Source organism: Babylonia areolata, chromosome 7 (genome assembly GCF_041734735.1).
Source record: "Babylonia areolata isolate BAREFJ2019XMU chromosome 7, ASM4173473v1, whole genome shotgun sequence".
NCBI classification, from domain to species: Eukaryota; Metazoa; Mollusca; class Gastropoda; order Neogastropoda; family Buccinidae; genus Babylonia; species Babylonia areolata.
Window position 1 is genome coordinate 31,855,154 of NC_134882.1, and position 12,882 is coordinate 31,868,035.

A 12,882-nucleotide genomic window follows, 5' to 3' on the forward strand; every position below is an offset into this window, starting at 1 on the left:
ATCTACTGTCACAAGGCCCAAGGGGAATACTTTTGCGACAGTTCAGATCTGCTTTCGGGAGTTCGGTTTGGCATGCCTCAAGAGTCAGAATGCTCATGGGAGCAGTTCTGTTACGATGGGGAAAAGATCTCTTGACTCATGACTCCCCGTGTAAAATGTAAGTATCATGAGGGGGGTCGCCTTGTTTCTGCTCGCAAGAAATGGATCTCTTACATGCAACTTTCAAACCCCTTCTGTGCCAGGGGGAAAACAGTAGAAAGTGGTGTTTCAAGTCAAAACATTGTCTAAAACAATGTCTAAAACTGAGAAAATGGTCTGGAGATATACCACTCTAGATAAACTGTGTGAATTTTAAGCCTTCCAGAGCTATTTCCCTTTTTTCTGATGATGTCATCAGTGACGTCACTATGCACGTACGTGGTACGTTTATGGCAGTCCAGGGTTTTTTTAAATGAGTACTTCGGTGGAGTGAGTCATTCAGTGACACCCCCTCACCCCCCACTACCACCTTTTTTTGTCCTTTTTTTCCCGTAGGTTTTTTGTTTTTATTTTGTTTTGTTTTTGTTTTTTGTTTTTTTCAAGTGCATGTTTTCACTGGACCGGAAGCGTATGGTTAGAGTGACTACAATCCTTCCTTTATGCCAGTATCTGACAGTCACAGTATCCGTGATCGTGAGATTAACCGGGAGGCCTCAGCAAATTCTGTGTTATGACGTGTCGTCTCTAGTTTTCCTTCGTCATTTCTGTTCGTGGGAAGAAAGCTCGTGGGAAATAAAGCTAAAGCCAACACGAACAGTAGTTAGTGACCTAACGCAGGGGAGGCCATGACCTAACAAATGATCCTCCATCTCTTCTCCTTCATGACCTCTGTGTGTGTGTGTGTGAGTTTGTATGTAAAAAGCTCTATGACCGGTTGTGTAAAGCACGTAATTTGCCTTGACTGAACGAATCTTGTTTGTAAAATGGATTTTGCTTTTACTGAACGAAGATAATACTGGTCTTTGAAGTATTCAGACAGTATGGACAGGTGATAAGTCAGGTCAGTGTGGCTCTGCATTAAGAGGGGAGATTAAAAAAAAAAAAAAAACAACAAAAACAGAACTTTGAAATATGACAGTTTTGTAACACGTGATACTCTTGAGACCAAGCACAGTGCACAGTGGTAAATGAAGTAATGTTATATGAATGTTGAAACCGCTCGGTAGCTCTCGTGAGTCAGATCACTGTATAATGATTATTTGAACAATTTGACAACGCTCTTATTTGATAAAGCCTTAAAAATGTTGTGTCATCCGGAGAGCCTTGAATAAAATTAATAGATATTTCGGATACTACGCGTTTCCAATTATGCAACATTACACGGTTCTCCTATGTTTTTATTCCTCCTTTAAAACATCTACCGCAAACAAAATATTTCTCGAAAATAACTGTGTTTTATTGTAACCAAATTGTTAAGGAGGCCAGGTGCGTGAACAAAAGACTTTTCAACAGTGACTTTTCAACTCCTAAAAAATAGACAAATACATGCAATTTTAAGCAATGACACGAAATTTAAACCTACCATTGGTTCCAAGTTCACAATTGCTGATGCCGTTATGTCGGGTTGGTTGGTTGATTCTATTTTGATGTTCACAATGCTGTTTTTTCCACTACCGAAAGACTTAGCGGCTGTTGTCTGCGTACGGACCTCGGAACAAAAGGGATAAGAAACTGGGGAATTCATCCGTTGCTTTTTTGTTTCCCGTTTGGGACGCGATATATGTTAAGATAGCGTGTGACATCAAAGCAAACACAAGAACTTTCCAAACTCACGGGGGGGAGACACAGGAAAGAGTTTTGATCTCAGGGAGAGACAGACAGGACAGAGTGAGAGTGCTTTGGGGGCGAGGATGGGTGTAGGAGGCGAGGGTTAGGGTCTGTTGGGGTGCAGGTGTGCTCAGGCGGAGTCTGGAGGTTGAATCATCTATATATATATATATATATATATATATATATGTTTGGCTTTCCGCCCACTCCGGCGAGATGAAAACCGCCAGTACGCTGAATGGATGAACACGTTCCCTCTCTCCGCCTGGAGCACCGTGACCAAACATTGGGCACTTGACAGGGCAGGCAGGCTGTTTCAGCCGAATTGGACAACGAAACAAACATCACTGATATATATATGTGTGTGTGTGTATACTCCCCCCCACACACACCCTCCTTCTACACACAAATCTGGAATCACATGTACGCGTCCCTTTTATCATCCCCTCACGTGGCCCTCTAAACGCGCGCGCGCGCCTGAGCACTGAGCACACACACACACACACACACTCTCTCTCTCTCTCTTTGGGGAGGTGGCAAGGGAGGGGGTGTGGGGGCATTAAACTTGTTGATTAAAGCCAAGCCGACTCCACAGAGCCATACCAGAGCTGGAGGCGAAGGGAGCGGTGGCTTGTTGGATCCATTCTGGTTTCGTCGCCACGACCCCCCTTCACCCTTCATGACCACTTCTCCTTTCTTTACCTGCACTTTCCACAACCCCCAGTAACCCTTTGTTGTAGGTCAGAGGCCAACTTTATTCCCAATAAATGATGCCTTTCTTTTTTAACACCAGTTAGAAAGAAGTCCTGTCCGCTCGATCGTGCCTTCTAAACAGCTGTGTTTGTTTCATCGCGCGTGTATGAGAGAAACACTCCCCTTCGCAGAGAAAACGATTCGTTTGAACTCGTGTCTGGCCATAAAGAAGGAAGCTCAGTGCTCACTGTTAAAGGGGTTTTTTGTTTGTTTTGTTTTGTTGTTGTTTTTTTGTTGTTGTTGTTTTTTACACTGGAAAGACGACTGTGTTGTCGGAGCGGATTAGCTGTTGAAAGAAGCATCAGACAGGTTTGTAGACTGAGTAACGAGGATTGTGAAGCGGGCGCTTACAGATCTACACCAGCACCTTAATTAACTGACTGTGAAAGATTGACACCACTGACTGTGAAAGGTTGTCGGTGTCAGTTATCTTTTTTGTATATCGTCATTATCCCAGACAGTGTGTGGAAATAACTGAATATGAAACTGAAAGTAACGGAAGTTTAAACTGTGACACGCGTGGTGAATGGAATTGTCGCAACTTATGATGCCGAACTAAATGATTATATAGGCTTGCATTCGTTGTGATGAAGTGTCCAGAAATGCACTGCACAATTTAATCAGAACAGTGATGTGCTGGCTAATGAATCACAGCTGGAACAGTGAACGTGGCACACGATATCAGACGAACTGCGCGAGAATGTTTATATTGTGGATCAGTGATCGTGACAGATATGTTTAAAGAGGTTCCAGATTTTCACCCCGTTTAATTATGTTTGTTTTCGCTGTTGTTCTTTTCGAATTAATGCATAGCAGTGGAAATAATGTTTTCGATACGTATCTGAGCAATACATCTGTTAAACGTGGAAACGTGATCTGATTGTTTGTCTGCAAAGCTGTTGGCACCGCCGCCAGAGGAAGATAATGCCGGTATATATATATTGTGTGCGAGAAACGGGTGAGCGCTGACAGACACGGCCTCACAATGCTGCCAGAAACCTGGGTGAGCCAGTCCTGCCTCGACGTCTCGGACTCAGAACTGCTAATGATGAAAACATTGACTGATTTGGAAACTTTGACGAGGATGCAAATTATATTTAAAAGTGTGTAGCCTGCCAAAAAAATGATGAACAGGTTGTCGTGCGACAGGCGGCAAGAGATGAAATATGGCGCCGTGGCTTGTTTGCTTTTAGGCTGGAGTGTGAAGAGATGCTGGTCGACAGTGTGGATGGAAATGCCAGACGTTAATGCTGTAACGGCAATGAAACAAAGTTGGGAACTAAATGGAGAGATGATGAGTTTTTAGTAACTGGCAACGAAAGATCGAGGGAGGATGCTGGAAAACTCATATACATACTGCCAACTGAAAATAAACTTTGTACGCGGAAAGTTTGAGTAATTTCTTTTTATTATTATAATTATTATTGTGAAAAAAGACACCTGTTAACATAGTATTGAATTGAAAATGGGTAACAGAAGCCATAATTAAATATGAAAATCGACAGTGGGGAAAAAGTGATGAAAAATGACTCCCAAGAAAAGAATACTAGCTATGAAAAGGGGTCATGTGTCGCCAAAGATGAAGTGAAAATACACTACATATGGAAAGATGTGATGACTGACAAAAGTGCAGAACGCCACGTGTATGTAACACGAGAATCATTGCCCTCAGATACAGTCTACATGTCGCAAATTGGATACCAGCATACACTGACGTCGAAATTGCCAAGAATCATTCTTTGAGTAAACATCTGAAGCCATCTGAGTGGACGGAATTACAGAGTGATACAGCATTGCTGCAAACGACCGTTCCCCCTTGCTTGACGTCCATGTCCCAACCCCGTGGTTGTGATGTATGCATGTCAGCGTTGGGGACTCAAGTAAGTTACCCACATCGTTCATCTTCTCAGTTTTGTTGTAGTTCCGATAAAGGTCTGGTTCCTGTCACGTCCGTTGAATGGGGATCGAGGTGTGTGTGTGTGTGTGTGTTCTATCTTTTTGTGTAATTGGAGTGTATGGAGTTGAGTTGTGTGTCTGTCATGACCATGGCAGTTCGCTCTGGTTTTGTTGCTATCCAATCAAACACCGTTTTTGATTCATTAATCAATTGAGATCTGTCTTCCAGATTTGGCAAAATTGAGATGATCCGTTGCTACAAATTAAGTCTTGATATGATGAGGAGTTGTCAGAGTTAAACTCCGTGTGTTACGGAGGTTGCAAGATCACGGGCAAAACTCTTTTCTCTCTCTCTCCCCCCCCCCTGCGAATAGATACCCGTTTGCTTTCACCGGAAGTTAATTTCATGCACAACAACATGATTTTTATTGGATTTGTTTTTCTCCCTTGAGACGATTTTTGTAGCTGGTGTTCATGATTCTACACACGGCACGAGTCATTCATAGTAACATCTTTCCTACTGACCTCAGAAAGATCACTTGTTTTTCGCGCATGTGTAAAGCTAATCGTCCAGTGCCCTCTGTATCTTCTCTTTATTCTCAGCCAAGTGGTATGTGAACTTTTATATTTATGGTTTTTGTCGCTCTTGCAATTGCCTTCAGTTTGAATTCAGTTTTGTGCGAATACCGCTTAGTTGAAGAACTGTGACCACATTCAGCCGAGTTTTGGTCCTGGCTGAGGCATCGGGAACTTAAAGCCTTATGTGTGAATAATACTTTGGGAGCTGGTGCATATGTCACACGTAACAGGAAGGGGTTAGCATTAATTGTTACGCCCATATTAAGGCATGCACATACTGACAGACTCGTTGACTTGCTCATCACCCTCTTCCTCACGGTCTCAGCGCCATGGAAGAGACGGACTGACGAAACGCTGGCTGATTGCACTGTCAGTGGTTGACAAGACGGTGGAGATCAGTTGGTAATGGGTGTAGGGCAGGGGATAGACAGCCCGCGGCCTGTAGCCTCCAGCCTTCCCCTGACAGGCCAGACAGTTGGTCCCTGCTTGTACCGAGTGGCCTGCTTCAGGCAGGATTTGATTTGTGCTGGTTACCATGTGAAGCACAGATTGCTGCGTCAGTTCCAAATTAGCTACATTCTTATCTCTTGCTTCTCAACTCTCACACCTTTTTCATTACTCCTCTTCTTATCTACCACTCTTCTTTTGTTTTGTTTTTTTCTTTTTTCATGCGCTCGCCCAAATGCGTTGTGACGAATGCCATATTGGCCCCTGCGACGTATCAATCTTGATCGTGACCTGTTTTGTTTTTTGGTTTTTGGTTTGGTTTTTTGTTTTGTTTTTTCAACACATGTAATCCTAACCACATTTTTTTTTTTCATCCTCTTCAGTACCGGAGTAGTTTGCAGTTTTTTCTTACTCACTGCCCTCTGCTCATATTCTAGCTTTTGTTCTCTTCCCTTGCTGAAGTTCTCACTCCAAACAACATGGACATAGTCACATACCATTTGTTTTGTCCACTTCCCATTGTTCCATCAGGATTTAGGATATAATATTTGAATGAATCATTCATCTATTCAACTGATTCATCAGAATGTGTGTTTGTGTGTGTGTTCATAACCATATGGTGACTCATAAAATGGAAAATGTTGTGTGTTTATGAATGCAGTTCTTGAAAACTATCTTGCCCAAGAGAGAGATCAGACTGTTGACCTGACACTTCCTGTCTCAAGACATTAAAAATATTAAATTTAAAAAAAGGAATGCTTTTGCCAAAGGTTGAGATACTTAAGGTGTATTTATCCATTTTCAGTATCACATGGTAAGATAAATAATGTATCTTTTTTCTGAACCACAGTGTGGTGTCATGCTGGAATAATGCCATTGTTAATAGTGATAGAATGGCAGTTTGATAACTATTTTAAGACGGCGTTTACATTCAAGCATGTCTTTGTAGCATGCAAGCATGGTGGGGCTGGACACACACACACACACACACACACACACACACATGAAGGGAAAAAAATTACATAATCTTACAAAGTTTATGTATCAGTGCATTGCATCACTCTTTCTCACAACAGATATCTCTGTGTTATTCAGGCTGCTATCCTGCAACCCATTTCTTTCTTTAATTTTTTTGCCTGCAAGTGTTGTCCTTATATTATTAAAGAGGAAGATCCAAACTATCATGTCAGAACTCTTTTATTCAGTAAAAACTTGAGTCTGCTGCTGGTCTCGTTGCATAGCAAGGCCCCTTAAGTCTGCCACCTGTCCCTGGGGTACAGTCAGTAGACCTCCAACACTTTGGTGCCACTGGTATCATGTCAATCAGCTGGTACCACCTGGGCTGTCATTTCTGGCTCTACAACATGATCGTCTGCATCCAGTTCTCTCTTTATCACTTCTCCCCTGCAGAATTTCTGAAGAGCTAGGTGGCAAGATTGTTACACTAGACTGGAAAAATAAACCATATTAAAAAAAAAAAAAGAAATACCTCTTGCTTAAACTAGAAACTAAAATAATTATGATTTATCAAATGTGTCCATGGAGGCATTATATCAAAACAATTATAGAAAAAAAGGGGGAAAAAAGAAGTTTAAGAATAATAATCACATGAGCTAATACTAAAGTCCTAATTGTACACTTCTCCAGGGCAATTCTAGTTGCAGTACCTTTTCATCATACCTCCAACTCCAGCATGGCAGCCGTTTATTTAATCTTGTTTTTCCAGTCCTGTTTGAAAAAAGTCAAGATGAAGAATTTCTCTTTCTCTGTCCTTGTGGGACTTCTCCTGCGACTGTGGTAAACAAGACTTTTCACAAAGACAGACCTAAAATTGATGTTGCTGTGTGTGTGTTGTGTGTGTGTGTGTGTGTACTGATGGTTTGCAGATGAATGTAAATGACTCGGACAGACCGATTGAGGTAAAGGTGAGAGGGCGGACAGACCGTCAACAATCACATACACCCCCATTTATTTAGAGTATGAAGAGTGATGACATTGTTATTGAATAGAACTAAGGGGAGATGGGGGGGGGGGGGGAGATGACATTGAGGAACAGAGAGAATATCATATGATTGTGTTAAAGTCTAGTTTTTACTCTTGTTGTTGTTTTCGCTTCTGTACTGGAGTACAACTGGTTCAAACAGATTGAAGGTGATATCTGTGGGATCTTATTTGAAAATGTTTGATAGTTTACTGTAGACATGTAATTTACTGTACTGAAACCAAGATCATTCTATAGTGTTGTACTTATTTAGTTATAGTGTAATTCGCAACATTAATTCATGAATGAATGAACAAAAAGAAAAAAAAAGACAGGAAAAGCAAGAATGGACATGTCATGAATAAACCAGTAGAGCCTAAAGGACGTGATCAGTCGTAAATTATTTTATACCCATCACCCAATATTTAACCAAAGGATGAACTAAAATGGCAGGTCATATCACAATTGAGCTGAAGCGAATTTTTTGACAACGATGGACAGATAAGAGTTTCAATATCTTGAGTATGGCTTGACCGTGTTACCCCATCATTCATCTTTGTGAACCTTTTTCTGTTTGTGTGTGTGGCATGTCTCAGTGTGTGTGGCGTGTCTGAGGGCTTTCTTGTCTCCCCCCTCCCATCCCCCCCTCCTCCACCATAGATCATGGAGATGTTCAAAAATAGCATCGTGGGTTGTTTTTTTTCCCCAGTCCTGTTTGCTTGAAACACTACACTACTATACTTCTTTTGCTTGTTGTTTTGTTCAGTTTTTCACTGGTGTGCTTTTGTCAGCCTCTTTACAAAAAGAAGTGTTTGTTTTAGTGTTAAACCTCCCTCCTCCTCTTCAGCCTCCCTTCTCCAGTGTGCATACTCAATCTCGGTGTGAGAGAGAGAGGGAGAGAGAGAGAGATCCCAACAAGCATTAACTTCATTTCTGAAGTACCATCCGGAAAACTTTGCTCCAGTCCACCAGTGTAAATACCTGCTGTACTTACAGCTCATCACTCACCAAGTTTACCAAGTGCAGATGAGTATCCCCCCCCCCCCCACACACACACACACATGTATGACGTGTGTGTGTGTATGCACATGGGGAAAGAATATTATTCTTGTGTGACAAAATGAGGTTTGAATGTCAGATGGGTGTGTGTGTGTAGGTGTGTAAAAACTATGACAGAAAAGTGAGGCAATGCTGCATTTGCTACAGAATGTTGTTCAGAAATACATGTGTTTTGAACTTATTGGCTGTTGTCATGTTCAGCGAAAATAGAAACACACAAGTGTTTTGACTTGTAAGCTGATACCGCTTTGGAGGGGAAAAGACACACACCATTCCAACAGTCAGGAACAACCCAGTTCCCTGTCCATCTTACCTTTCTTTCTCCCCCCCCCTCCCCGACCCCCCACCTCCCCTCTCCACATCCCCTCCCCTCCTTCACACACTGGTTGACTGCCTGCTGAGGGGATGGGGGAGAATAGTTGAAGAGACAGAACAGATTGCAGTTATCTGTCTTGGGAAGTTGGGTGTTGCAATTCTCTGCCTGTGTATTTTTGTGCAGTGCTGACATTTACAGCTTTATGCTTGATGGCAAAACCAGCTTTCAGCAACTTAAAAAAAAAAAAAAAAAAAAAAGGTAGTGATGCATGACTGCCTATAACTGTAAGTGTATCTGTTGCAGAGTAGGGTCTAGCATATCGGTATGTTTCATGGGTGTTTAGACAAAACAACATTCATCTGAACAAGACAGACTGTTGGCTGTAAAATTAGACCAGGTATCTGGCAACGCTAAAACGGTGAAAGTGAAATAGTTTTACCTTTAAAGATGAAAGTTGATTAACATACTAACAAAATAAATGAAATTATCAGTAGATTCTTGAGATGGGAAAAGGAATAGAGGCTGTATTATTTTTGGTTCTCTAAAGGTAACTTTTACCTTTAAAGATGAAAGCTGATTAACACACTAATGAAATAAATGAAATTATCAGTAGTTTTTTTGAGATGGGAAAAGAGGCTGCATTATTTTTGGTACTCTAAAGGTAACTTCCATGTTGAAATTGGATGTGAGTAAGACTTTAGCAGTAGGTGGCTTTTTATGAGCATAGTTGTTCACTGTGCTTTCAGTGGCAATGTGAAAATGTCATGGTTATCATTGTAGTATTTAATCATGACTTTTTTTGTCCTTTTCTTTTTAGGTGGTTCTTTTACGTGTCTGAAATGGCATAAATTCCAGAAATCAGTTTGAACAGTTTAATTGCTGAAGATATGATATATAAATATCCTTACATTAAGAAAATAATTTTTTTACTAATATCTTCATATTTAGCATACTTATAATTAGTTAAATCTTACAACCATACATATTAGTACATATCAGCTTGAATGAAATCGTTGCATGTTTCTCACAAAACATGCATGCACACACACACACACGCACATACACACACAATTTATGACATCACTTGTCAAATTTGTGCAGAAAGAATTTCATGTAATTGGTGACATTTGTGTTGCAGGTTTGCAGATAACTCCTATGGGGCCCACAGGAACCGTGGCAGTCGACAGGTTGGCAATTACCAGCGCTCTGCCTCTGCTGCCGCTGTTGTGCGACCTGACAGCCAGCCTCCTCCCTCCCCCACCCAGGCAGTGTTCAGCGACCACAAGCTGGGCGGTCAGAACTGGAACAGTGACTCCCAGCTGCAAGCCAAAAGAAGATCCGACCCACAGCCAGGCATGGGTGTCAGCAGCAGTGGTTTTGGCGGACCTCCGGGGACACCTGATGGTGGAAGTGTTCCTGCCTTCAGGGCAGACAGTGGCCCTGTGCAGGGCACAGTGAAGACGTTTGGTGGACCCCAATCTCTCTCCCACCAGTCCCAGCCGCAGGGCCAGTCTGCAGCAGGAGGGGCAGGGGACAGTAAGACTTTCACTGCACGACCATTCCATGCTGGACAAATGCCCGGCAACAGTGCAAGACATGAGAAAAGTGTGTCACCAGCAAGAAATGAAAGAGGCATGTCACCAGAGCAGTCTCAGTCTGTCAAAGAACGTATCAGCAGTTTGGAGCGAAAGAGTTCCTTCTCCTCTGCATCTTCGTCTTCCACTCCCGTCTCTACGGCTTCCCCACAGCACACTGCCAACTCCACGACCGCTGCAAGCCAGCGTTGGCCCAGCACCTCATCCTTCCAGGCTGCACAGCGTTCTGGTGGGGACAGCTTCAAACCACAGTCAGTCAGTGACAGTAGCAGCAGCAATCGTGTGCCAAATCCTCGTTCAGCGGTGCTAACAGACTCTTACCAGGCCAGAGAAAGACCCCACTCAGGATCTCCTGCACTGCCAGCGCAAGATCCTTCTACGCAAATTTCTAACACACGCCCACGTGCATATTCAGAGCGTACAAGGCAGGCGGAGATGTCACAGCCATCGGCTGAGCCAAAGTATGATCAGAGATATTGTGAAGAGTCCCCTACAGTGTCAGACAGTAGAGCTCTGCCAGGACATGTCCGACATTCGCCCCAGAGTCCCACAGAACGTCCACGGTCCTCTTCTTCCCCCTACAACCGCCGCGAAAGTGCCCCAGCTGCACAGATTCCTTCAAACATCGTCAACATGACTTCTCCCAGACGCAAGTCAGAAGGGAATTTCCTGGCTTCAGTGGAAGACGTTCAGAAGGAAGCCTCCTTGCAGCAGGGTGCAGTCATGGTCAGCCACGGCCGCCAGCCATCCCAGGAGGAGCTGGAGTGTGACCTGCGGGCCAAGGAGCTGGCCAGGGAAGTGGCCGAGAGTGAGAAGAAGCTGTCTGACGTGTTGAGCACAGACGCCTCCAAGAAGAGGATGAAGTACATGGACGGCCTGTTTTCCGGCCCCAGCAACATGGAGGTGAAGACTCCAGTCAGTGTGCGCAGACACCAGTCGCACGGGTCAGGGGATGCTGCTCGGCGACAGGCACAGCAACAGGGGCACTCGCCCACAGGGCCAGCACTGTCACCTGAAGACCAGGCACATAAAAGGTAACCCATGGAAATCACAGCACATGTTAGGATTTTTAGGGCAGAGAAAGGTTTCGCTTTTGAGTGAGATGTGATGGTTGTAAAAATTAAGTGTTGATAGAGCAAAGATCGGGGTATATTTTATGCATCGTTTCCCAAGTTTTAAATAAATTCATTATTTTTATTGTTAAAATAGTGTTCAGAAAGAAAAAGAAGATAAAGATATTTTAAAGTATGGGTTGTACTTGTAATAATAACGACATGAATTTATAGATATGTATAGATATACCATGTGCACACACAGACAGTATACACACAAACACATTCTGAAATAGATTTCTCAGAGACAGGCCCAGAGAGTAAACAAGAAAACAGAGGATGAAATACTGCTGTGTGCAAAGCTATATCTGAACATCATGATGGTTCTCAAAATAGCAAACTTTGTGTAGAACAACATCCCCCACCCCCACACCCCATCCAGCCCTAATCTATTCTCCACTACTGTTTTGGAGGAGTGGGGGTTGGGTTTTTTTTTTGTAGCATGTGATACCCCATTTCGTACAGACTTTTGGCAGCAGAACCTGCTCATGCTTTGGAAGAAAAAGAAATTGCGTTGGAGGGAAATGCATTTTGACATTGGGTAACTGCTGTAAACTTGTGCACATTGGTTTAACTGCCACAACCCACACTGGTCCCCATCTTGTCTTAAAGCATGAAATTGGTTGAGCCATACAGTGTTTTCCTCCTCCTCTCCCACAGGCGCGCGCACACACACACACACACACACACACACACACGGACTGCAGAATCATTAGGTGCGTGGAAACGGGCACATAAAGAAGGGAGAGAAAATCAGAAGCCTGTTATCCCAGTGAAGGCTTTTACCCCAGTTTCTATTGTCTTAATTAGAGAGTGGTCTGTTTTGTGTCCATGGTAAAAGTTCACTTTTTAAAGTGTGTATGTTTGGAAGCATAGCAGATCAGTTTCAGCATTGGATGGACATTATGTGCAAAGGTGTTAAGGAGAATCCAGCTGTTCCTTTTTTTGTTATTTCAGTTTCATTTCTTTTTTGTCACAACATATTTCCCTGCGTGAAATTCAGGCTGCTCTCTCCAGGGAGAGCGCGTCGCTACACTGAGAGCGCCACCCTTTTCTTTTGTATTTTTTCCTGTGTGCAGTTTTATTTATTTTTCCTATCGAAGTGGATTTTTCTACAGAATTTTGCCAGGAACAACCCTTTTTTTGCTGTGGGTTCTTTTACGTGTGCTAAGTGTATGCTGCACACGGGACCTCATTTTATTGTCTCATCTGAATTAGTTTGAGTTTAAAAAAAAAAATTTAAATTTTTAAGTCTGAAATGTATGGGATTGATTGAGTCTCTTCTTGTATTTGGCAAAGTGAGAAAATATCTTATTTTCATCTTACCCAATGTTTATG

The 12,882-nt window shown here is 42.7% G+C and overlaps 1 protein-coding gene across 6 annotated transcripts in view; it reads left to right on the forward strand.

The window, feature by feature from the left end:
- The window catches only part of LOC143283964 (uncharacterized), a 182,162-nt gene that overhangs the window by 161,250 nt on the left and 8,030 nt on the right, over window positions 1-12,882 (forward strand). For all 6 annotated transcript variants that reach the window (XM_076590438.1, XM_076590440.1, XM_076590439.1 and 3 more), the window contains one exon: window positions 9,976-11,466. In XM_076590438.1, coding sequence (XP_076446553.1) covers window positions 9,976-11,466 — 1,491 coding nt within the window. The remainder of the gene's footprint in view (window positions 1-9,975; window positions 11,467-12,882) is intronic.